This window comes from Heloderma suspectum, chromosome 1 (assembly GCF_057233095.1).
Source record: "Heloderma suspectum isolate Gila_16-S chromosome 1, 16-S_ref, whole genome shotgun sequence".
Taxonomy (NCBI): domain Eukaryota; kingdom Metazoa; phylum Chordata; class Lepidosauria; order Squamata; family Helodermatidae; genus Heloderma; species Heloderma suspectum.
The window spans coordinates 127377806-127404986 of NC_139458.1; the positions used below are offsets into that span (position 1 = coordinate 127377806).

At 44.2% G+C, this 27181-nt stretch overlaps 1 protein-coding gene across 9 annotated transcripts in view; it reads left to right on the plus strand.

Annotated features, from left to right (window-relative positions):
* Window positions 1–27181, plus strand: part of CHID1 (chitinase domain containing 1) — a 150549-nt gene that overhangs the window by 9833 nt on the left and 113535 nt on the right. For 8 of the 9 annotated variants that reach the window (XR_014792131.1, XM_084856414.1, XM_084856404.1 and 5 more), the window contains 6 exons: window positions 141–290; window positions 498–630; window positions 5642–5686; window positions 8103–8209; window positions 9396–9457; window positions 20706–20798. Coding sequence is in view for 8 of the 9 variants with exons in the window: in XM_084856414.1 (XP_084712540.1) it covers window positions 141–290; window positions 498–630; window positions 5642–5686; window positions 8103–8209; window positions 9396–9457; window positions 20706–20798 (590 nt within the window). In the remaining variant the exon portion in view is untranslated. The remainder of the gene's footprint in view (window positions 1–140; window positions 291–497; window positions 631–5641; window positions 5687–8102; window positions 8210–9395; window positions 9458–20705; window positions 20799–27181) is intronic. The other variant, XM_084856423.1, reaches the window with a different exon arrangement.

The following is a 27181-nucleotide window of genomic DNA, read 5'->3' on the forward strand; positions in this document are numbered from 1 at the left end:
CCATGAGCAGCTATCTTCATTGAACATGTGTTAATTCTCCCCCCGCACCCCGACCCCAGCTATCTAAACTAGTGCCTATGATTGTATCTTGTGCCGGTGAGTTTTGTAAATTGAATTCTAAAATAATTGTTTGTTGACAGACTCACCATTCTGGTAAAACAGTGCAAGACCGTGGCCTGGTAGTTACGGATTCAAAGGTTAAGGATATTATCCTGGAACACAAAAGCTACTGTGCTAAAAAAGCCCGAGAGCGATACTTCTTGGGAGATGTTCTGGGCTACATTACACCTGTAAGTAAATGGAGATGGAGCCCGTTGCAGGAATGCTGGGTGCTCTTTATAGGGGTGGGGGCGGTTTTGCAAATGAAAATGTAAATCCTCAGCTAGAATTGGGAATATGAACTTAGTCTTTCCTACATATAATCCAACTCAGGTTTGTAAATAGTAATAGTCTGTGGTGGCTCTTGCTCTAATACGTGTTCTTTGTCCCTCTGCTAGTGGAACAGCCATGGCTATGACATTGCTAAAATATTTGGAAGCAAATTTACGACTATCTCGCCAGTCTGGCTGCAGGTGAAGAGAAGGGGCAAGGAGAAGTTCCAGTTAACAGGGCTTCATGATGCTGACCAAGGTTTTCATTCCACACTTCATATCCGATACCTGATGATCTAAGTGCTTTTGCACTCTAGTGCTTTGGCAATTTGGCTTTCCAATGTTAACGTGCATTGTGTAGATATGCTGAGGTATGCTACAAAGCGCTTTTCTTTATGGAGGGTAGGGAGCAATAGAATCTTGAGCAGCAGGAAATCTGACACAGCAGTTGGAGTGACCAAATGTGTTGTATACAACACAGAGTGTGTTCTGAGCACTTCGCGATCCATCATATTTACTTGAACTGGGAACTCTAGTTATAACTCCCACACCAAATTCATCCAAAAGCAAGAGGGAGTTTTCTGTTATCTTAAAGATTAAGCAAATTTATTGTGATGTGAGCATTTAAAGGCCAGACCTGACTTCATCAGGTACATAAAGTAGACAGTGAAGGTGGCGGAGCGGTCCATGTACAGGTATGTACATTACAGTGCATGTCCAGAATGGTGCTGACATTCATGTATAAAATCTAACCATCCATGGATTTAGAGTTTGCTTGAAATTAGACATACAAGTGGGACCTGCAACAAAACGTTGCAGTGCATCCTTATTCCCTATCAGGAGAGTTTCCTGTTCAGGATGCTAGCCGGTCATGCTTTACTTCAGGATATTAGAAACTGTAAAGGGCTCCAGCAGGCCAAATTGCTCTTTCCCCACCTCCAGTTTTCCATTTTTCTTTTCCAGCTGACACTCAGCGTTCCACGGTCCACTGACTATGCTGTTCTTCATTGGGTTATTTTGAGTAGTTTTGCCCCCTTTTGATAACACTTAAAAAAAAAATGTTTCATGTTTCTGCATACCTTGGGTTTCACCCAAGCATGCTGAGATCTCACTGTTGTTGTCCGGTTTGGCTTCAATTCTGTTGGCACTCAACCACCTGCGTTCACGGTTGGAGGGAATTATTTCCTCAGGCATACACTGATGAATGGTGACATAAATGTATCTTTGAATTCTCTAACATTCACAAAATTTGGCTGGGGTTATCAAGATTTGGAAACCTGACAAATTATCACACTCACATAAAGTATCTTTTGCAAGATATAAGAATGCTTCCTGAAAACAGAGAGAACACCTATGAGTCAATCCACTGAAATGGATGAGATTCCATTGCTACTGGCCACACAGACAGCCATTTCAGACTGGTGTTCCATTTGCATGACACTGCATGTCAGAGACTTACTTCTTGTAGTTAACTGCAACAAATCTGTCAGTGAATGTCGGTAGGCCAAGTCATACCCAGTGCTTTCAGGCTGGTGCCATACAGTAAGGAACATTCATATGCTTGCTGCCTTGAATGATTCTAAAGTGTTGGTATCCTTGCATGTACCACCTTGACTCAGCCAAAAGCAAAAACGATTGTACTATGTGGAGCGCACATGCCTATGAGTTGGTCTGTGCTGGGACTGAAACAATTGCTTAGCAATTTATACATCTCTGATGGTGTTTAGCAATTGGGTTTTGCATAATGGTCCATTAGGGGTAGGCTCTTTCCCTGCTCTCTCTAGACGTTTTATTTATTTATTCATTCATTTCATTTCTATACCCCCCAATAGCCGAAGCTCTCTGGGCAGTTCACAAAAATTAAAACCAAAGAGCACACAATAAAACAATACAAAATATATAAAACATTTAAACCACAGTAAACAATACAACCAGAATAAAACCTAGCAGCAGTGCAGGGATTTAAAATACAGATTTAAAATAGCAAAGCTAAAAGTCTAAAGAGCTAAAATGCCTGGGAAAATAAAAAAGTCTTCACCTGGCGCCAGAAAGAATACAATTTAGGTGCCAGGTGACCCTCACTAGAGAGCTCATTCCAGAGCCAGGATGCCACAGCAGAAAAGGCCCTCCTCCTAGTAGCCACCCGCCTCACTTCCTTTGGCAGGGGCTCATGGAGAAGGGCCACTGAGGATGATCTTAGGGTCCAGGCAGGCACATATGGGAGGAGGCAATCCTTCAGATAACCTGGCCCCAAGCCGTTAAGGGCTTTGGATGTTAATACCAGCACTTTGAATCAGGCCCGGAAATGGACTGGCAGCCAGTCCAGCTGGAAAAGTAGTGGCATAATATGAGCTCATTGGCCAGTCCCTGCTAACAATCTTGCTGCCCTATTTTGGACCAGCTGAAGTTTCCAGACCATTTTCAAAGGCAGCCCCATGTATAACGCATTGTAGTAATCCAGACGAGAAGTTATCAGAGCATGGATAACTGTAGCTAGGCTATCTCTGTCCAGATAAGGGCGTAGTTGGTATACCAGCCTAAGCTGATAAAAAGCGCTCCGTGCCACTAAGTTCACCTGTGCCTCAAGTGACAGCTCTGGATTCAAGAGCACCCCCAAACTACGAGCGTGATCCTTTAGGGCGAGTGCAACCCCCGCCAGAACAGGTTGAATATCACCTAGCCGGGCAGACGAACCACCCACTAACAGTACCTCCGTCTTGTCTGGATTGAGTTTCAGTTTATTGGCCCTCATCCAGTCCATTACCGTGCCCAGGCACTGATTCAGAACAGCCACTGCCTCACCTGGGTTTGATGAGAAAGAGAGGTAGAGCTGGGTGTCATCCGCATATTGGTGGCACCTCAGTCCACACCTCTGGATAACCTCCCCCAGCGGTTTCATGTAAATGTTAAACAGCGTGGGGGATAAAATTGGGCCCTGTGGAACCCCATGGCATAATTGCCATGGCACAGAGCAATAATCCCCCAGCACCACCTTCTGGAGTTGGCCATCCAAGTAGGAGCAGAACCACTGCAGTGCAGTGCCTCCAACTCCCAAGCCAGACAACCTATCCAGAAGGATACCATGGTCGATGGTATCAAAAGCCGCTGAGAGGTCCAGGAGAATCAACAAGGTCGTGCTCGCCTTGTCCCTCTCCCGGCAGAGGTCATCCCACAGGGCGACCAAGGCAGTTTTCGCTCCAAAACCAGGTCTGAAGCCCAACTGAAATGAATCTAGATAATCCGTTTCATTCAAGACTGCCTGGAGCTGTTCTGCAACTACCTGCTCAAGCACCTTGCCCAGGAAGGGGATGTTGGCCACTGGCCTATAACTGTTAACATCCTCCGGGTCCAGGTTAGGCTTTTTCAGGAGTGGTCTGATTACTGCCTCTTTTAAAGCAGCTGGCACCACCCCCTCTCTCGAGGAGGAATTTACAACCTCCTGGACCCAGCTGGACATCCCCTCCTTATTTGATTTAATAAGCCATGAAGGGCAAGGGTCAAACACACAAGTGGTTGATCGGACTTGGCCAAGCACCTTGTCCGCATCCTCAGGCCTCAATAACTGAAACTCATCCAATAGAACTGGACCAGACGGTGCTCTGAACGCCTCTACCAATGGAACTGCATTAATCATGGTGTCCAATTCATGGCGATTCTGAGCAACTTTATCTTCAAAGTGCCGTGCAAACTTGTCACAGCGTGCAACCGAGGGTTCCACATTCTCTCTCCCTGGCCCAGAATGTAAGAAGCCGCGAACCACTTGGAAAAGCTCTGCTGGATGGCACTGAGAAGATGCAATGCTGGTGGAAAATAACTGTCTTTTTGCCACCCTCACCGCCACAGAGTAGGCTCGATAGCTACTCAGCACGACTGAGTCTGTTCGGTCAGACTCAGCACGAGTTTTCCACCACCGGCATTCTAGCCATCTCCCCTCTTGCTTCATTGCCCTCAGCTCAGGTGTATACCAAGGAGCTGACCGGGCTCTACTCAGAGGGAGAGGGCGCTTGGGCGCGATCGTGTCAACCGCCTGAGTCATCTCTGCATTCCACAGAGCAACCTGGGCTTCGACAGGAGCACCAGCCATACCGGCAGGAAAATCCCCCAGAGCCCTCTGGAATCCATCGGAATCCATTAGCCTCCGGGGGCAGACCATTTTAATAGGTCCCCCACCCTTGCAGAGCGGGGAGGCTGCCAAGAGTCTAAACCTCAACAGGAAGTGATCTGACCATGACAAAGGGACAGGATGTTAATTCCTCCACTTTCACATCACCATCCTCTTGCTCATTCGAGAAAACCAAATCAAGTGTGTGTCTTTTTACATGCGTTGGGCCGATAACATGTTGGGACAGCCCCATGGTTGTAATGGTGGCCATGAAGTCCTGAGCTGCCCCGGATACAGTGGCCTTAGCATGGAAGTTGAGATCCCCCAGGACCATCATCCTATGGATCCTCAACACCAAGTCCGAGACCACCTCCATTAGCTCAGGCAGGGAGTCTGATGGACAGCAGGGTGGGCGGTACACCAACAGAATCCCTAATCTGTCCCGGGTACCCAACACAAGGTACAAGCACTCAAGATCTGCACTTGAATGAGCAGGAAGCCTGGAGAGAGGGATTGAATCCCTATAGACCATGGCAGCCCCACCTCCCCGACCCTCGAGTTGGTGTTGGTGCTGCACTGAGTACCCAGGAGGGCACAGCTGGGAGAGAGTGACCCCTCCCAGTTCCCCCACCCAGGTCTCAGTAATACCAGGTCAGCCCCCTCATCCACAATCAAACCATGGATGAGGGAGATTTTATTTTGGGCCGACCTGACATTCAGCAGTAGCACCACCAGACCTGATGGCAAGCTGGTAAGGCTGCTAGGAACCATCTGGTTGGGGGAAGAACCAGAAGAGGGGATAGCCATAAGGTGTCTAGCCCCTCTTCTCCTCAGCTGGCCTGTTAATCCCCCAACACCATACCTCCCCCTACCCATGACCACAGCTATGGTGGCACCTCCCTAACCCCCTGAGTTGCTTGAAGGACTTCCCAGGCATGTTCTGGACTACATCTCCCATCAGCCCTAACCAGCATAGCCAACAGTAAGGGATTTGGGGAGTTATAGGCCAGGACGACTGGAGGACACCTGGCTGCTTATCCCTGACTGAGCCATTACTACTTTGATGGGCACAGAGTGAAAGAACCTTAAAAGCCACTGTTACATTGGAAGATGAGGCTCTTAGAGATTAGGCATGTTCATATTTTAATCTTATTTTATCTTCAAACAGGTTGGATGAAGGAAGTCAAGAAGAATGCTAAAAACATCAAAATAGGTGACTTTGGAATTAAGTTTCCATATTTGAGATCTAACCAGCCTAAAATATCTTGGATCTCCCTCCGCCCCCCACCCCTGCCACTGATCCCTATTGCCTTCATGTCCTGCTTGGGGCTTCCCATAGATATCTGGGTGGCCGCTATAGGAAACAGCATGTAGGGCTAGAGGGGCCTTTGGTCTGACTCAGCAGGCCTGCTCTTATGTTCTTATTACTTAAAATGTGAGCTAGAACGTTGAGGATTTATCCATTTGTTATAACACTTAGGTCTTAATTGTGTAAGACGCCTTGAAACCAATTCCAATGATGGACAGCATATAAATATTACTTTGTTAATATTTTAATTGAATGAATTACATTAATTCACAAATTAATTAATTTGTTGTTATGGGCTCCCATATCCAGCCACTGGGCAAAATTGTCTTATTTGTTCCTTATAATGGCTAGCAGTGCATTACAAGTAGACATGTATGTCTACTTGAAAATAAACCCCATTATGGAACTCACTCCCAGGTAAGTGTGTATAGCTGGGGTCTCCAATATGGTGATGGGTACCAATGTGCCTATAGACCCCCCCCCTTGGTGCCCCCCAGGCTTCTTGTCTCTCCTGATTTGTGATTTATTTCCAAAGATTTTTTAAAATTACACTTAAAAAAAAAAAAAAACTAAACTGGGAGGCAGACATGATGACATGTTGCATCACCATTTTTATTTGGGTTCAAGAGAGTGGCTTTGTGCTTTAGAGCTCAGACCCTGCCTCTGCCTTTATTAGGGTTTTGGGCAAGTTGCTTTTCTTTTAGTCTCACTAGTTTCCCTTCTGGGAAATGAGTGTTTTGTGACTGGCCACACCCACCATGGCAGCCATTTTTATGAATGGTCAAGCCATCCATTTTGTGAGAGTACCCATGACACTCTCTCTAAATTCCTAGTGTGCCCGCTGGCCCCAAAAGGTTGCGGACCCCTGATGTATAGGATACAGCCTAGGTATGTTTCGTTATGTTCTTGTAGCTGGAAAATATAAAGGGCAAGTGGGGAATCATAACAAAATGTTGCAGTATATCCCTTGCATCTGATAAGAATGGTCTATTCAGCCTGGAAAAGAAGTGACAGCTTTTTTCTTTCTTGAGTGGCCTAGTCAGACTGGAAGCCCCCTTTTTTTTCTTTCTTAACCTCCTGAAACCACTGCTTCATAACTGAAGGCCCCAGGCTACCAAAGTTGAACATTAGAGGGAATGATGACCTAGCTAGTTCCCCCAGTTTGGCAGATTTTTAAAGTGAAGGTATCAAGCTCTTATAGCTTGCTCTCAGCACAACTGGAGAATTGTACTTTGTTCTGGTGAGTTGTATATCACATTTTTCATGATCTTCTAAGGCCTGCTTCAGATGTTTATCTTGGGGAAAGATCCAGTTCACATACTGAACAAATGGGAGAGCCAATTCCCCTTTGACAATGCTTGTGATGTGGGGGCTCTGCACGCACAGAAGACTAAATTGCTTAGTTGTTGCCTCCCTCCCTCTTCCCACACAGACACACTTACAGTCATAGAACCATAGAATAGTAGGGTTGGAAGGGGCCTACAAGGCCATCGAGTCCAACCCCCTGCTCAATGCAGGAATCCAATTCAAAGCATCCCTGACAGATGGCTGTCCAGCCTCGTCTTGAATACCTCCAGTGTGGGAGAGCCCACCACCTCTCTAGGTAATTGGTTCCATTGTCATATTGCTCTAACAGTCAGGAAGTTTTTCCTGATGTTCAGCCGGAATCTGGCTTCCTGTACCTTAAGCCCATTATTCCATGTGCTGCGCTCTTGGGATGATCAGGAAGAGATCCTGGCCTTCCTCTCTGTGACCACCTTTCAAGTACTAGAAGAGCGCTATCATAGTTGATAAGAATGATGTTATTTGGGGCCTCTGAGCACATGGGCTGCCACATGGAGGCCCACATCAAATGTTAAGTGTGGTGGAAGGGTGTATGTATGTGTGTATGTTTGCCATAATTTTGCTATATGTATGACGAAGAGGCCATGTATTTAAAACTGAAGTGTATACATAAACATGGGAAGTTGTAGGAGATGGAGGAAGGGAAGGAATGGAATATAGCCATTGAGGCATGCTTTCATGATGCTATTATAAACTAAAGCAGTTCTCCTAATTGTGTAGAAAATTAATGGCTTTTTGTATGGTCTTCTCTCTCTTTTTGTAACAGTTTATTAGATTTCATTCATTTTCCAATACAATACAAACAGTAAATGCTTCCCCTCCCCTCTCGTCCCATTCCCTCCCCTTTAGATTTCTTCCTTTATATCATCCCGTATTTAAAGAATGAAGGCTGCATGTATATATAAACTCTTTAAGCAAAAAAATGGATGAGTAGAAAATAAAAAATATATATTTTCTTTTTTTAAAAAATCCTTAGTACCACGGATTTTGTTTGAAGGGTGGACTTACCAGGACTTCGAGAGTGTGTTTGGCAGTGAAGATGAGATAGAAGAGCTTTCTAATAATTTGGTTCAAGTAGCCAAGGTAAGTTCATATGTAGGAGAAGTAAAAGAAGCAATACAATACCAAATGTCTGTTGATATATTAATAATGTACTGTTGTGAGTGACATGTTGCTAGGGTCAACGACTTAACTCCGTTTTATACATGAGTTTCAGAAGTGAATAAGGGTGCAATCCTATGCATGTTTAGACAGAAAAAAAGGGCTTGTAGGGCTTCTTTCTGTCTAAACATGCATAGGATTGCACCCTAAATGAAATTTGACTCCTACGTGCAGAAATAAATCTGTAAATGAGTTGTTAGTGCCCAATATTTATTTTACTTTTTTTTTTTTTTAAAGAAGCCTAGACTACACCTTCATCCAAAAGAGGATTTCAGAGATGGTATACACAAAAATCAGATATTCACTGCAGTAAAAGTAAAACATAAATATAGGAAAATAGAGAAGCATAAAGTCTGCAACCAGCTGAAAAAAACAAATTTAAAATGCCTAGGCAAATAAAAATGTTTTTTACCTAGCACCAAAAAGACTGCTAGGTAAATGTTGGTGCCTGGTGTATGATGTTCGTGCCTGGTGTACTTCCTGAGAGAGGGTATGCCAAAGTTGGGCTGCCACCACAGAGAAACCTCTCACTTCTGTAGATGATGAATGCATTTCTCTTATAGACAGAATTCAGGGAAGGGCCTGCTCTGATGACCTTAAGGTGTAGACAGCTGGGTATAAGAGGACGTGCTCCTTCAGATACTTGGGCCCCAACCCATTTAGGATCAGTTCCGTTAGCATTTGGGTAAAAAATGGAGCTAGGTTAAATTCAGTACTCATAGAACCACTATGTGCCTTCTAGATACAGAGGCACAATACTGATATGATGATGCGTTCTACACATGAACAGCATGGTTGTGTGTAAATTCACTCATGTCTATTCACTAAAATGTATGCACAGCCATCTGACAAGGGTTCAGGCTGGTGTACAGATAAAACAAATAATGACAAAGCTTAAAACAAAAGCAGTTAACACAGACCTCTAAGTAGCAAAACACGGGCAGCAGGAAAGATAAGACCACCGCTGATTAAGAGCCAAAGACTAGATGAACAAAAGTTTTTCCCAGACATCTGTAACTGTTGCCATAAGTAAAGGTAAAGTAATAGTGTCCATGATCTTTGTCTGTGCATTTATTCTGATCAGTCTCCAATGTTTTCATTATTCTAGAGTGAAAACTTCGATGGTTTTGTGGCTGAAGTTTGGAGTCAGCTAGGAAATCAAAAGCAAGCGTAAGTCTCAGATTTTTATTGGGCCATTCATGACTCATCTTAAGCATGGTTACACTGAAGCAATTTCACTGAAATCAGTGGGTTTCATTTCAGAGTAAACATGCTTAAGAGCATGATGTAAGTAAATCATAGTAAAGAATCTTGTCCACAGCATTAAGTACCACGGAGGGTCTTTTCTGATATTACTGTAAAGTTGTGGGAATGCCCTCAGTGTGTGCTGCTTCAGTAACTTAGGGTAAGCTAGGTCCCAAGGTTGGAACCTGCAACTGTGGTTGTTGTAACTGGGATGATACTGACATGGAAAGATACTGAGTCTTGGGCTCTTTTCAGGTGGCCCAGATCTTCCTAAGTTACTAGAGCAGCATGGAAAAAGTACATGCTGCAGCTTCCAAGGTGGTACACTCAGCTGTCAGGACTTTCCCACATTTTTATGTGAACTGGTAACTCAAAGTTCACAGAGGTAAGCTCTGCTGGCACCGACTTTGTGACACCTGTGAAATCCAATAACATGAGGCCAAGTGTCAAAGAGTTGGTACAGAGAAATGGTCTTCAGAAAGATGAATGAATCCAGTTCCTGCTGTCTTTCTCGATGTTACTCCTTTCTCCTTTTTTGCTTGTCAAATCTTGCCTCAGTAGCTGTTTGTTTTTAACAATAGAGATATCAACAAAGACACCATTAAGTGTTTCAGTCAAGGTATTTACCAAGATTAGAATTGTTATTCTGATTGCTGTTGGCCAACAATTTCAGGCCACACAAAGGCCTGTCGCCATACTTGAAAGAGTAATGTTGATGGTTTCTGCATGGCTTTTGCAGCTGCTTGAGAAAATACAATCCCTAAGTATGACAGGTATAATTACTTGGCTTTAATGTGGTTCTTAAATCTGACAGTAGGATTTTAACAAGACTATAACATTCTCAAGAGCTGTTTTCAGGGAAGATGAACAGTAGATTAATTGCATCAGTGAAGGCAGAACACCATGTTGTTTGAACGAAGGGTTGTGTGTTACCTTCTAAAGGGAAAAGTATACTTCTGGGAGCTGTGGGGGGGAGGAGACCCTATGCATGTTGTTGTTATGACTGATTCCGGCCTTTGCCGTATGCTCCTTTAACCGTGGATCACAAATTGTGGTTGGTCTTGGTAGCCAAGCCAGAATTTGTGGTTGCCAGGATCTTACCCTCCCCCTTCAGTACAATCCTCTGCATGTTTACTTGAAAAGAAGTCCCACTGTGTTCAGTGCGGCTTACTCCCAGGTAGATGTGGATGGGACTACAGCCTTAGTCCCTGATCTTGCACTGCACCTCTGTGGGAAGTTAGGAACAGTCCCTGCCCTCCTCTCCCCTCCAGCTCCAAACTTGTGGATGGCTGAGGAAAGGGCGCAAGGGCTGGTGTTGGGGCTGGAAGGCTCAGTGTAACTGGGAGGATCCCCACCATACTCTCCCATTCCAAGCTGAAGAGGGAGGTTGGAGCTGGCTGCTTTGGCAGCAGCCAGTCAAGGTGTTCCGATTCCCACCACCAAAATGACCAGCTCTAACCTTTCTCTTTTAGCTTGGAGCCGGGGAGGGCAATGGGAATCTTCGATGCTCAGTGCAGACTAGGTGATGAGCTCCCTTCCAACGCTGTGATTCTGTGTTGGGTCATTGAGTTCTCTGAAGCTTAACACACCTGTGGGGATGATCCCTGCCCCTTCTTGGCATCAAGTGAGAAAGGACGGCTGGGGCTGCTCTTGTCATCCTTGCACACTGGCAAGGTGGCAAGTGGAAATGTGAACCCCTGCCTATAATGCAGAATGACATGCTGTATGTAGATTGAGCCTTAAAGCAGGTCCCCATCCCCCTGCTGTGTGTTGTCATAGGCACCTTAATTATACACTTGTGTACTCCATACTGTTTAAATGCTTGCTTGAAGTATGTCAGAATGGTATTCTACAACTGTATCTATTGCAACCATTTTTATGCCTCTCATTCATTATCCAAATGGGCTCTCAGGGTTGCCTACTACACACACACACACACACACACGTACGTGTGTGTGTGTGTGTGTGTAAGCATTTTAAAAAATCAACTTTGATTAAAAATAATACATTGTCAAGTTAAATCCACAAATGCTAAAAATGCAGGAGAAACCAGCCTTAGGCTCTCCCCAGCAACCAAGAGCCTTCCTGAACAAGAAGGTCTTCTTAACCAAACATCTGAAGGTCAGAAGAGGGTTAATAACTGGTTGGATCCCCTGGATGGGCACCAAGAAACAGGATGCCATTATGGAAAAATTAGGTTGGATCCAGATTTGGTCAGGCCCATTGAAATTGATAGGACTTGAGTTAGTCATGACTAAATGAAGTCCAATTGATTTCAAGTGGTCTACTCTAAATATGACTAAATCTGGACCCAACCCATTGACTGTAACAGGGCTTGTGTGAGAGAAAAGGCAGGGTAAGGGGTTTGGCATTGCAGAATTGTTCCAGCTTGTCATGTAGGGCAGAGATGGAGAGGAAGTCCCAGAGGAAGAGGACTTCCCCTTTGGGCTGAGGGGCACCTGCCAGCTCCGAAGCTGCACATCTGGGCAATGCTGCTCCTGGAGGAAACAGTGCTGCCTGCGGGTCAACAGTTACGCACAGGGCGCCACTTTGGAGCCTGCCAGCAGCACCTCAGCCTTTGTGGGTCTGGAGGGGAGTTGATACAGAGGCCTTTGGGAAGTGTCTTCAGTGGGAGCTGGGAAGGCTGAGGTGCAGCTGGCTGGCTCCTTGTGTGCTGCTGCTGGTCTTGGCAAGCCTGTTTCTACAGAAGCCTTTGTGGAGAAGCAACACTGCCTGGGCCAGCAGTTTGGATGTTGGGGGGCAGATGTGAGCAGCTGCGTGTGCTACTTGCAGAGAAGGAGCTGCCTACTGGCTATCTCTGATTTAGACGAACAACACGTTGCAGGGTTGCAAAAGATCAGTCTCTGGAACGATCAATGTCTTTGCCGCTCCCCTCATGGCCTCCTTTGGTCACTCCAAAGGAAGGAGAACATTGCTCTGGCAAAAGCTGCTGCTTCTCCAAGGCAGTGTGTGTAATGGAGCAAATTTGATGGGGAACCAAGAGAGGGCCTTTTTGGTGGCAGCTCCCAGGCTGTGGAACTCCCTGCTAAGGGAGGCTAGGTTTGCTTCCTCTTTGATGTCCTTCCCCTGGCAAGCGAAGACTGCTGGATTTAAGAAGACCTTTAATCTGTAGGTAGGTTTGTTGGGTTGGGTGCTGTTTTTAATAGCATTTTTTCTGTAATGTTTTTATTCCATTTTAATGTATTGTTTTAACCAATTTTAAATGGTTCTGTAAGCTGCCCTGAGTGCCATTTTTTGGCAGGAAGGCAGGGTACAAGTACAATGAATACTAACGATAATAAATAGGAAGGGCTCTGATTTGCCTCTGGAGCACTGCCCTGATAGTAGATTTTGATCCTTACCTTCTAGTGCCCATCTGTGGCTCAAACCTCGGCTCCTTGTCTCTATGTTTCCTACATGTTTCTCAGTGTTTCCTGTCTTCTTGCTTAGCATGCTTCTGTGTTCGTTTTTGTTGTTGCCTTCTCCCCAACTCTAGAAACATAAATTGGAAGCCCTACCCCTACCGTGGCCTCCAAATTAATCCATGTGTTTGTGTAGTTTGTGTAAATGTACTCTGACCCGGATTGAGGAATTCCCAGTGCTGGATTCACAGTTCTTGGAGTACTGTATAGATATGTGCTCCATGTATCTGTCTCACTGAATCTGTTTTATTCTTATTGAAATTAAACAGTACTGTTAAACCTATACTTAAATATTCATTGTTTGTTCAGCATCTAAAATATCTAGGCGCTGTGCAGAACACCTGCATAAGACACATACTTAACACCATTCCTTGTCAAGATAAGCAGCTTGATCACTTGGGCCTGGACAGAATTAGGCTGAAATCACACATACATTTTAAACCACTTTAATTATTACCTGGGAATCTTCTCCCACTTCAGTTAATGGCTGTTGCCACCTTTTACTAGTTATGATTTTCCAGCTTTAAATGTCAGGACATTCCCTCCAGTTAGTGTGGGAGAAGACACTCTGCCACTTGTCTGACTTGAATGCTGGCTCATATTGCCCTGTGACTAGACCTGGATGCAGTCCCACAGCAAGCCTTCTTGCACACCCCATTTTGATTTCCCTCACTGCTTCTCTTCTCTTCTCTTCTCCCACTCCCACCCCACTGCTGTCCTGTGAAACTCGGAAGGTCAGGGGAAACCTATAGCAGTTTTTCCATTGCCTTGTCCATTTTTTAAAAAGTATTGCTGTGCACAACAACGCATGCATGCTCTTTTGAAGGAACCCCCCCCTCCCCCAAGTCTTGCCCCTTTCCTTATCAGAACAATAGACACAATAAGGGCAAGGAGAGTGGGTAGAGAAGGGAAGTTTTTTCAAGAATCTGTGAAACTGACTGTGCTTTCCCTGTCCATGTCAGTTTCAGTGGAGTGCAGAGAGGGGGAATTATGAAGGAAATACACATTTGTCAAACTGACAAGGTTTTCCTGCCCCACTTCTATACAGGGACGAGAGGTTAAAATATAAAGGCCATTCCCAAATGTATGCAGCTACTGTATGGGAAAAAATGATGGGTAGAAGACTAAAAAAGATGCACTTCAGACAGAATGCATCTGAAATGAGAATGCAGGAAATGAGATTGTAAATTCACCTTCCTGCATGGCTGTCAATCCATTTTAAAAACTTGATACAAGTGTATTTAAAACTTCATTTCTGTCTTTCGTTCATGCACACCAAGAGCATGTTATCTATGAAATGCTGCCAGATACTAACTGTATGCTTGTCTCCCACACCAGCAAAAGGAAAACTGTGTGCTTGTTTCCCACACAAACAAAAGCTGCATGAAGTATATTCTGGTACTTGAAATCTGTCATGCTGTTCATACTATATCCACACAGTGGCAGTATTGTGATATTTTTTCCTGTGATCCACTAACCTTTCTGGGGGTGGGGGTTGTAATTTTTCTTTAGTCTTGACACATTAGAAAGAATGGATCTGAAACCATCCATAGGTCTATCCTACCATTTTATTTCTCAGTGTCTGACATTTATTTGTTGCTGGTCTTGTTCAGGCTGAACTAATTTGACAGAGAAAGAACTTGTGGTTACTTCGGTTCTGATGATATGCTTCTTTTAATTTGGTATAAGCGATCATGTGAACAATAGCATGTTCATTATTTCAAGTAAGGTGAAAGAAGTAGAATTCAGATTTCAGTGCAAGCACTAATGACCTGTGGATAATCAGAAGCAAGGATGTGTAGCTAAAGTACCTGGAGATTATTTTCTACCATAGTTAAGGCTCGTTGATTCAGTACAATATTTTATCAGCAATTTGTAAAACAATCTGTCTATAGAGTGACAAGATTCAGAGGAGGACAAGGCTGTTATCATTTAATAACAGTGTAGAAGGGAAAGAGGTTTGAAAGTACAGAGATGAGCCCACATTCAGGACACTTGTATGCAATGCTGTTGCATATCCTATATCTAAGTCCTTAACTAATTACAAGGAAACTTGTACTTCCCTAATAACGAAAGATTCAGGAACTGGACCTGAAATATTGAAACCAGTCTTCCTAATCCAATGCCCAGCAGATGTTTCATACTTCAACTCCCATCAGCTCCAGCCAACATGGTAAGAAATGCTGGGAATTGTAGCCCAAAACATCTTGAGAGCAGTGGGCTAGTTTAAAGGCTAGTTTAAAAGGCTAGTTTAAAGGCTAGTAGTTTAACTACTGTGATGGTTTGGTATAACACAAGAACTGGCTGCCATTATTGATTTCTTTGGTCCTTGGAAATTTGACATCTCATCCATGGCAAGATATTGACCTGGTTCACACATAACACAAATGTGTGGGTTATTTAACCCACAGATTGGCAGGTGTGAGCAGGAGCAAGCATACTGCCTCCAATGTGCTCCTCCCTCCCACTTTCATTTAACAACGTACGATCGCACCTTTCATAGGTTGTTAGTGTGACATCCAAACCTGGACACTCTGGGTTGTTGAGAGGTTAAACAACAAATTGTAGGTCAACTCTGGGTTGTTTAACCCCTAAACAACTCAGAGGTTTGGGTTTGGACATCACACCAACAACCTATGAATGGAGTGATCATCATAGGTTGTTAATTGGAAGAGAGGAGGGAGGACTGGAGGGAGTGTGCTGTCTTGCTCCTGCTCCTGCCTGACAACCCATGTCCGAACCAGCTCACTGAGCCGCTGGGGTCAGCTACAGCCTATGGAGTGAGTGCGGGTGAGATTCATGAGGCCCACATGGCACATCACAACAGGAAATTTAGAAGTGCTTCTATTTCCCCATTTTCCTTTTTGAACCTGTTCTGAATGGACAAATATTGGTGGAGAGAAGAGTGAAGAGAGCAGTCCAGTGCGATGTAATGCTAAAGCATGGTTTATCATTGTGAGGATGAGCAGGCATGAGCCTTGGGCTCACATTCTTAGGGATGTCAGAGAATTTCTCCACGAATCTTCGGGAGGCTGAATGCCAATGCATTCGGCCCCCTGAAATAGGTGGGGAAATTCTCCGCCGGCCCCCCGCCCCCCCGAGATGGGACTTACTGTGACCGAATGTCCCTCTTGGCGGCGGGTCCTGGCGGCGGTTCGGCGGCAGTTCGGCGGGGGCGGGGGCAGCGGCCGGTCTCCCGACTGGCTGCCACTGCCGCCATTGCAAAAAAAAAAAAGTAAAGTAAAAAAACACACACACACACCCGTGATAGGCTACGTAACGATTTACGTAGCCTATCACGGCTAGATTTCCAAAGTCAGCCATGATAGGCTATGTAAATCATCACATAGCCTATCACGGGTGACTTTGAAAAAAAAAAAAAAGCGCGTACGCAAATGGCGGCGGCCCATGGGCGCCGCCATTTGCGTTCCTTATTTTGGCACGTCTAGTCTGCGTAAAGATTTACGTAGACTATGGCAAAAATAAGGGAACGCTATTTGCGTTGCCCTTATTTTCTCCGTAGTCTACGTAAATCTTTACGTAGACTAGACGTGTCAAAATAAGGAACACAAATGGCGGCGCCCATGGGCCGCCGCCATTTGCGTACGCGCTTTTTTTTTTTCAAAGTCACCCGTGATAGGCTACGTGACGATTTACATAGCCTATCTCGGCTGACTTTGGAAATCTAGCCGTGATAGGCTATGTAAATTGTTACGTAGCCTATCACGGGTGTGTGTGTTTTTTGTTTTTTGTTTTACTTTTTTTTTCGCGGCCGGGTAGATGGGGCGCTTCTACCCGGCCTGAATTTCGCCAGCGAGGGATGGGGCGCCTCCCCCCCGGCCTGAATTTCAGCTGGGTGAGGCGGGGTGCCTCCCCCCCTTTGCCTGAACTTCGGGGGGAGAACCGAAGCGCCTCCCCCCCACTGCGAAGCAAGCTTCGAGAACAGGTAAGGGACTTTCGTCCATCCCTCCTCTTGCCTTCCTTCCTCCTTCTCACTCAAGGGAAGGAAATGTAAAATGAAATCTGCTTGTGATTTGGAGAAAAACTTTATTATCTAACTAAAATGATCAAGGGGCTGGAGCATCTCCCCTATAAAGGAAGGTTACAACAGCTGGGATTGTTTAGCCTGGAAAAAAGATGAATAAGGGGAGACATGATAGAAGTGTACAAAATTATGCGTGGTGTGGAGAATGTGGATAGGGAGACATTTCTCTCTCTCTCTCTCTCTCTCTCTCTCTCTCTCTCTCATAAGACTAGAACCCAGGGTCATCCCATGAAGCTGATTGGTGGGAGATTCAGGACAGCTAAGCTCAGCGTGACAGACCACATGCTTTGCATGTAGAAGGTCCCAGGTTCAGTCCCCGGCTTCTCCAGGTAGGGCGAGGAAAGAATCCTGCCTGAAACCCTGGAGAGCTGCTGCCAGTCAGTGTCGACAATACTGGGCTAGATGGACCAAGGGTCTGACTCGGTATAAGGCAGCTTCCTATGTTCCTAAGTTACTTCTTCATACAGTGCATCATTAAACTATGGATTTGGCTACCACAAGATGTAGTGATGGCCACCAATTTGGATAGCTTTAAAAGGGGAGGTAGACAAATTCATGGAGGAGAAGGCTATCAATGGCCTGGGTAGGATAGTCCTGGTGGTTATATCCTACCTCCAGTATCAGAGGCAGTATGCCTGTGTACACCAGTTGCTGGGGAACATGGGTGGGAGGGTGCTGTTGCACTCATGTCCTGCTCATGGGTTTCCTGTCAACAGCTGGTTGTCCAGTGTGTGAACAGAATGCTGGACTAGATAGTCTGATCCAGCATGGCTGTTCTTATGTTCTAATCTGCCAGTCTCAGCTCATCTCTCCTAACTTTTGAAATGCATTCTGATTTCTGAGCTGTAGTTGTTGGAATAGTCAGAGGGTGATGGACCTGATTCATCCCAAATCTCTCTTGCAAACAACTGGTTGTGCAAGATTACAACTCCTTGCTCCTCACAATTCAGTGTGTTATGGAGGCCTTGTATCATGATTTGTTACACAGACCTGAGTTTGATTCTATGCAGAAAAAGGCACATGTATTGATTTGTTCCGGCCATTAGTAGACAGTAGATGGTGCTACCCTCGCACAGTTGACTTGCAAAGTAAGTGTGCTGCCTTCACTACATGCTGCAGGAACATCTGCATTTGACCTTCATCTTATTAACTGTGGGAGTAAAAGAACAAACCCTGTTGGCACATCATTACTTCAGTCTGAGCCTTGGAAATTTAACCTATTAATCAAAGGCATACTGTAAGTTGGCTTCCTTCCTTGCCATTGCCTAGGATAGTGAAAGGACAGCCAGCAATAACTCATTCTTGAACTGAGATGGCTTTTTCAGATTTGTGTTTAACTTTTTATTAGTTGTCTACAAAGACAGTTTTGTTTTGTTGAATTGTTAATTTGTTTTTAAATTCCCTGAAATTAAGGATTTCCCAGGAGGGAGAGTGATCATCGGATGGGAGTCTTAGCGTTAAATTGAGACTCTGAAGACATGCAACAAATAGTATGTTGGGATAAAATTTCTGTTGAGGTCAGCATCCTTAGCAGCTTCAAGTAGGACGGAGCAGTTCTGTGATGGCCAAAATGTCTGAGTATATGTTTAATGAATGAGCTGGAGGGTAAGGAAGCAAAAGGTGTTATATATTCAGCACTGTATATTCAGAAGGCTGACATTATTGAATGGAGCTGTGGCCAGAAAGTAAAAACAAAACCTTAATTGGTTGAGGATAGATTCTCAAAGTGGCATGTGCCTCAGAGGAACATCTGAAGTTAAGTTTGACAATGGCAAAGTACATAATGAATATTTAACAATGTTTTGACATGAAGGCAGGTTGCTCCCACCTCATTATACTTTTTAAAAAATGCAATACACCATGTGTATTTTTTTTCCTTTTCCAACTTGACAGTGATAATATGGGAAAACAGCACTAAAGACTACTGTTGAGACTAACAGAGACATATTTTATAGGATGCTTTTAAATGGGCATTCAGCAAGGGCTGTTTGGGGATGGTAGAGTGCATGCACACTTGATTTACATAGTCTATTTCGGGTGACAAATGGGAGTACACTTAAATGAAGTCTGAGCATTAACCACTAATCCCTTGAATCGGCATGAAGTACTCTTGGGCCAGAGGGATGGCTTGACAAGTTAGTCTGCCAGTACTTAAATCTTTCTGGCTATTTTTCTTACAACAGAAACTGCCATCCTTCTCCTACCTCTGCCGTAAATCAAGTACACCTATACAATGCAAGATTAGTAACACACACACACACACACACACACACACTATCTCACACTGATGGATATCCTCAAAAGTGTATAAAATAACTGTGTGTGTTGTGTAGGCCAAAATCTCTTTTTGACATGTATTAGTTGGGAGGTGATGTCATGTTCTGTGGTGCTCTGAAAACTGCTGAAGTACTAGCAGCAAAGTCCAGATAGCTGATCCTACATTTTCCTTTGTGTGTGGGGTGTGTGTGTGTGTGCTGTGTACTTCTCTGCACAACCTAGTAATACATGTTACCCTTTTCAGAGTTGCAAAAGGAGACAAAGAAACCAGATGAGCTCATGCAGCAGAGAGAAGCAGAGGGTTTTTTTTGTCCATTCAGGATGTAGAGATGATCACATGTCTATTCAGTTAACTCTTGGATTCATGAATTAACATGCAGGTCTGGATGTTTATTAAATCCTTTTATTCAGGCAGCAAATTCACTTTTTTCTACTAAATTAATGGCAAAAGTCCGAAGGGTACGCCCTACAAGTAGATAACTGCATAGTCTTTTGCTCAACCACCCTCTCACAGTTGAGGACCATTTCATGTCCCCCACCCCCTTTCTGTGCTTCATTGCTGAACGCTTTTAAAAATATATGATGATAGACCATTGCAGTGGGGCTACTGCAAGTTTACGTGCCTTTGAACACAATGGAAGAATGTCGGACCGCAGTTTCATCTCAATCAGTTGTCTCCTGGCTCTACTGGTAGAGCCTGAGTTGCTAATGGCTATTAATGGGATACCTTTGGGTGCTTAAGTTGTTGTTGTTGTTCAGTCGTTCAGTCGTGTCCGACTCTTCGTGACCCCATGGACCACAGCACGCCAGGCCTTCCTGTCCTGCGCTCTCTCCCGGAGCGTGCTCAAGTTCATGAGTGCTTAAATGCATCTAACTGAATGTCTGTGCTGGTGATGATGGGGCTTCAAGTCTGTCAGTGGCAGCAAATGGGGGATGAAAAGGGAGCAGCCTGGCACTGCTAGTATTGCCCTCCAATTGCTGCAAGGGGGGAGTCACCACTTCAGGAAGGAAACAAGGCCAAGCAGAGCTTTCCTTTTTCTGCTGAGGGCCTTGCAAGCATCCCTGATCCTAACCAACCATAGGTTAAGGCGTAGAATCACTGAGATCCTTGGGAAGTTAAGGAAGAAAAGAAGGGACCAAAGAGTAAGAAGGGGGCTGGTTGAGTTCATTTGCCCAAGGAAGCAATTGGGGGAAGAGAACAGATGTACTTTAACCTAAAAACTGGAAAACAAACAAACAAACCAAAACACCTCCCTCTCCTGTTGCTGCATCCTATTTCAATTAGAGATGGAGCACGCAGGGCTGAATGTTTCACTTTGGAAGAGAGTATTTCCTGACTCAAATCTAGATTTTAAGCTGAGCATTTTAAAACAAGGGAGTGTTGTGCCATGAGTTTACTTATCGACCTAATGCCGTGTTTGTGTTACAGGGGTCTGATTCACTTGCTCACTCACCTCTCGGAAGCTTTGCATCAGGCACGACTTCAGCTAATGCTTGTGATTCCTCCTGCTGTCATGCCAGGGTGAGTCTTACTTTGAAAGGAAATCCCAGGCGAGTCTATTTTCAGCTTCGTTCAAGCTATTTGGGTTTATTGTTGTTGAAAGCCCAGCGCAGATGCAGCCTAAAATGTGGAGCAAATGTCCCCGCTGTATTACAGGAGAAAAATGCCGGGCTCAGCACCTTGGAAAAGAAAAGGCTTCTTGGACTTGGGTTAGAAATTGTGCTTGTGCTAGGATGCGGTCTCTCTGGGCAAGGGCCATGTCATTCCTGTATTCATCATGAAACCCAGAAGAATGCACCTTGGCATATAATAAGCGTTGAGGCAAAGAACTCTAAAGCGAGGTGTATACTGGAATGTGCTATAGAAACCAAACTAATGAGAATGTTGAAATTGAAATGTGCATTACACATTTTTGTAATAAAATAAGACTTGTCATGGTGTGCAAAACTTCTCCCAAACTTTCATGTATAATTGCAGTAAATGAGTCAGTGGGGAGGGGGGGAGGAAGAGACATGACGAAGAAATGCAGCCTTCCTATAGTAAAAGAGGTAACCTTTATTGAGTTGAACTTCCTTTTGTGCATGCCTCATGTTTAATGTTGCTTGTAGCCGCTTCACAGCGGGTTGTTCTGTAACAATACACCAATTAGTACTAGTATTAAACACTAGTACTAAACAGTTCTGAAGGGAGCTCTCATTCTGAAAAACACACAGATCTAAGAATTTGCTTATTGTATAGTACATCTTTGTTTTTAATGTGTATGTATTCCCGTCGTCTCACCAGTGCCCAATTTCATGGTTTATGCACAATTGCACTCCTTTAGCAGAGAAGCTATGTTACTCCTGTGTCATGTATGTGAAACATTGAGACTTTTTAGCTGTATTTGCCAATGGATGGCTTCAAGTGCTATATAGCATCTGATAGAGAAGATGGTATAGGACTTTCATAGTTCAGTCTTGGTGGTTCAGATTGCAATTTGAATGGCCATTTAAAACAGCTTCATCCCCTTTAGCAGTATACAGATCATTGGCTCAATTTTGTGGATGCCAGTGCTGGTGGGAGCTAGTCGCCACCCTGTTCCTAGGCTTCATCCTGTGGCTTGCCAAGGGTTTAGGCTTCGGTTCCTGACACTTGTGTTGGAGTCAGGGTGGCACTGGTGGTGGTGGGTGTTCACATCTTGTTGACAGGGGTAGGATTGCCCCTCTCCTCCTATCCTGGTCCTACTAGGTTTGTATGGTTTGTATATAATGAGGACCTGGTTTGTATGTAATGAGAAGCCACTGTGGGAGAATTTCCCTGTGGGCCTTCTCACTGTTGCAGTGGTGGCCATTTTGAATATTCAAGCTGCGGTGGGGGTGGACTGTAGCTTGTCATTATATGCAAACCCAGTGAGGGTGGGTTTTGGGGGTGCTTGACAAGCCACTCACCCCTAAAACAGCCCATGGGTTCTGCGTGGCTTATCAAGAACCCCAACAACCCACTCTCTCCGGGTTCACACATAACAAACTACGGTGTGTCCCCAGTGCAACTTGATTATTCAAAGTGGCAACCACCACCATGACAAGAAGCCCTGTGGGGAAATTCCCCCATAGTGGCTTCTTGTTACTTGCAAACTGGGTCATTGTGACTCCCACCCCACGTCACCTCTTACTTGCGTAAGGCATTGCAGAGTGCAACAGCACTGGCCTTTGTTTCTGCATGTGTAACAGTTCTGTGACAAGAACTCTTCCATGCAAGAGTTCTTGGTCATATCCCCTTTTTTTCTTATACGGTATACTATAGGATTAAGGTATTATGTATTCTTCCTTGTGTTGCCGTGAGGAACGATGCTTGACAATGTTTCATGTTGAGATTCGCCCTTGAACATTTGTTCTTACCTGTATCGTATATACTGTATTCCTCTTTTAAATGTTGGACACAGTACTTGTTAACCTGTATCTTTCTGTGTAGTCTATATGGAAACGGTGCACAACAATATGAGGACAGCTTGTAGATCCCAGTTAAGAGCAGCAGAATCGTAGATCTCTCTGCCCTTGATCTGCTTATTTTAGATTTAAAGCAGATTGCTCCTGTTTGCTAATTGTAGTCTGCTACAGAATGAGTGCTCTTAAACACATTTGCGGACTCTACATTATCCATCATTATTATAACAAAGCTCCTTATAAAGCTAATGCATTCTTTTCAAGATCTAGGATAATTGCAGCAAACAATAGATATTGTAAAATGCATTCATATATTTTGTATGTTAAGTAGAATGCGGGCATTCTTCCAAACTAAAAATTCTCTTCCACCCCTTCCAGAATTGCTATACCTGACTTGGCTAATAGATGCATCTTTTAATGAACAATTATGAACTAGCCTGTTCAGATGGAATGACTTTTATAGAACATTAGCTCCCGCTGAGTAGATCATTACTAAGAATGCATCTTCTTCTGAGGATGTGCTCATAAGAGCCCATCCCTCTTGGAATTCCATATGCAGCTTCTTGGTCTCAAGCATATTTTGGACACTTGAACCCAAGTACATTATGCCTAGGAGGTGGGGTGGAAGAGCTGATGATATTTCTGAAATTCCATAGTGCTTAAGATAGCAGAAACCATTGTCACAATCTGACTTTCAGTCCATAACACTTACCACAATTGGATTAAAGTATCAGTTCAAGTGATTTCTGCAAATTGGGAGTGATGGGAATTGGCCTGCTTGAGCTTATAGCATCCTGGAGAGGGAATCGTGCTATAGCATCTCTCCCCACCCACCCCCTGCCTTCCAGCAGGCTGATTGGAGCTTTGTACTCCTATTAGGGCAGAGATAGGGGACATGTGGCCCTCCAGATGTTGTTGGACTCAACTCCCATCATCCTTCACCATTGGATATGTTGGCTAGGGCTGCTCTGATGGGAATTGCAGTCCAGCAACATCTGGAGGGCCACACATTTCCCCATCCATGTTTTAGGGCTTGGGGTTGCATAGCAATACTTGGTTGCAAACTTGGGTGATGCTGTGCCTGTCAGTTTGGAAGTGAAATGAGGCCACCCAGAAATAATGTTATGGTTTCTGCAGGCTCAGGGACTCCCCAGGTACATAGTAGTTTGTTCATTAAAAAAAGATTAAGGGTGCAATCCTATGCCTGTTTACACAGAAAAAACAACTCCTCCCAGCATGGCTGACTAAATACATATAGGGTTGCACCCTTAAAAAGCAGCAAACCAGCCTGACAAGGACCTGTGTTGAATGTCTTCCATGACCTACCGTTGAGCCCATGGAAAGTTGAGGGTGTCAGTCGGGAATTGGCCTCAGGCCAGTAGCTAGCCCCAGACCCAAGCCCTTTAGCATACTATATAGCACAAGAGTGGAAGACTTCAGGTGGCTGGAAAAGGGAAAAAATGTTTAATCCGGAATAAGTATATTTCCTGTATCAGTTAGACAATATCATACCATTGCCTGGTTGTGGTTACCCAGCTGGAGAAATGCAGCGGTGTGCTAGCTGCAGGCAGATGGAGAGGCAGAGGGGCTGCATGCGCTCTGCACTGAAAATACAATAAAATTCTGTGCCTGGGTAATCCAGATATTGCCTCAAGAAGGACAGAATGCCACTGTCTGGATAAAGCATGCAAATTAGGTGTATTTTCATACATTCTTACTTTGCATAATTTATTCGCTGCTTCATTATTCGCAAAATTCTGCATAATCTCGTGGTGGGGAAGAGCAAGGAGCTTCGCAAGCGACTGAAACTCCCCCCAGCTCCCCTGGTGCTTGTTCAGTCACCCTTCCGAGATATCAGCAGGCTTTGCCTATATACTTTCAGGCATATTCTGTGTACCCATAAGGTTTAGAATCTTTTTTCTTTTTTTGCACAGGGGTAGCTGCGTTAGTTGGTTACAACAAAAACAGCAAAGTCTCATGGTGCCTTAAAGATTAACACATTTATTATGGCATAAGCTTTTGTAGACTACAGCCCACTTTGTCATTTGCCAAGACTTGTTTTTGTTTTTGAAATGAAAGCTGAGATGTTCAAGAATCTGAGTTCTGAACAGAGTAAAATCCAATGTAAGTCCTACTTAAAGTAGACGTATAGAAATAAATGGGACTTAAGTTAGTCATGACTAAGTCGCCCCATTCATTTCAGTGGGTCTACTCAGTATAGGACTTAAGTTGGATTTTACCTACTATATCGTATTTGTGCTCCCACATAATTGTGGCATCCATACAGCCGTGCTTGTAAGCTCTTTGCGACAGAGACCTGTGGTCTTTGCTCATGATATTCTGTAGAGCACCATGTACATTGATGCTTTATAGATACAATGCTGAGGCATTTCCTGATCATTTAAAGATCTCTCCTCCCTTTCTCTCTCTCCTTCTCCAATGTATTGAACTAGGGTTTAGTTGACTAGCTTGAAAAGACTCCCTCCTGCCTTTTAGGCAGAATCCATAAAAAGTGCTTTGATTTTTTTCTAAAGTGCCAGATTGGCAATATGTGGTAAATTAGATTCATAGAATTACTGAGCTCCTGCTTAAATCTGCTTTTCATTGGCATATTTAATACTATGTCATCTTTATTCACTGTCACTTTAGAGTCAATTTGAGTCTAACCTTTACAAATGATGGAAAGTGTATTTTAATAATCTCATATCCTCCATGTGTTGGACTTGGAGTAGATTTAATCAACCATTCAGCAAAAGGCATGGAAAAAGATACCATAAAGAATCAAATAACATTTGTAGACTCCATATCTGGTGGAAGCTTGATAAGGCAGACCTAAATTGTTTTGTAAAAATATCTCTCTTTTGAGTTGAACCCCCAGTGGCTAAAACAGTGCTCCCTTTGTGTTGTGTCCTGATTAAAACCTAAAGAAAGAAAACATTTGAAATTTATTTTTCAGGGGTTTCTGTCATACATTCATATTCGGATCAAATTGCTGGAAAATGGTATGTTAGAAAAGCATAAGAGCTGGAGATACTGAACACTTAACGGACAAAATCATTATCTGGAAAATGCAAAATATTGCAATGAATTCCACTAAATGTGCATTGTGTGATATGAAAAGTACCCAGTTGGGTTATCCGTGCAGATTCTTCCATGAGATTTCACATTGAGAACATTCAGGGTATAATTAGTGTGATAACAGAAGTCATCAATGTGTAGAGTGGATATAGTGCTGGCTTTGGACATGAGAGATGCACATTCCAACTCAAGTTGAACTAGGAATTGATTGGGTAGCCTTGGCCAACTCGCTACAATTTAGTTCTCAATATGTAAAATAGAAAAATTGCCTGCTGCATTGTTGGGCTTTACAGATTTTCTCTTCTCACAGCAACCCTAGGAAATAGATAGTATTGTATATGCCACTTCACTATATCTCTTGGGAACTAGTTCTTACAAAGAGCAGATGAGGTGGTAAACCTGTTTTACAGTTGTACCATTTCACACTGCAAGTCAGGGGCGGGGGCTCACATTAATGTGGGCTCCTCCATCCCCCGCAAAACTCAACACCCTCCTTGCATGCAGAAAACTTGCATGTCCAGGACCAGAGACCTCCTCCCTGACCTGCCAGTTTTCTATGTGCAGGATGGACAAGTGCACATGCAAGAAGTCACTGCCTTCTTCACAGTCTTACTCGCCTTCTCCTCTCATAGAAGTTGGTGGCTCTCATTGACTTCTATAGTGGATATTTAGTGAGCTGCAGTTGGCTGTCGATACCATCGACAATAGTATCTTGTTAGGCCAACTGAATGGGTTAGGGTTGGGGGTTACAGTGGTTCTGCTTAGACCTGCAGGGTCAGTTTCAGAAGGTAGCACTGGGGAATTATTGCTTGGCTCCGTGGCATTTGAGTTGTGGAGTCCCTCAACGTTCCATCTTATTCCCTGTGCTCTTTAACATCTACAATGAAGCCTCTGGGTGAAGACATTTGAGGTTTTGGAGTGGAGCGTCATCACCCAGCTCTATTTTCAATGTCATCTAAATCAGGTGAGGCTGGGAAGGTGCTGAACTGTGGTCTGAATGCAGCAGTTGGCTGAGTGAGGGCTAATAAAACAAAGCTGAATCCCAACAAGATGGTTCCCAGGTCTTGGCAGAGGGTCCTGTGGATGTGGGTAGATGCTTCCCAGGTTTGAGAAGCTGGTGTACAATTACTTCTGGATGGGGTCACACTCCCCCTGGAAGAGCAAGTGTGCAGCTTGTGGCTACTCTTGGATCCAACGTTGTCACTAGAGGCTCAGGTGGCCGCAGTGGGCCGGAGTACCTTTTACCAGATGTGGCTGGTGTGCTGGATTGGGATAGCCGGGGTACCATGATCCATGCTCTGGTAACCTCCAGGTTGGATTATTGTAATACATTACATGTGGGGCTGCCCATGTGAACAGTTTGGAAACTTAAATTAATGCAGAATTTGGCTGCTAAGATTCTGA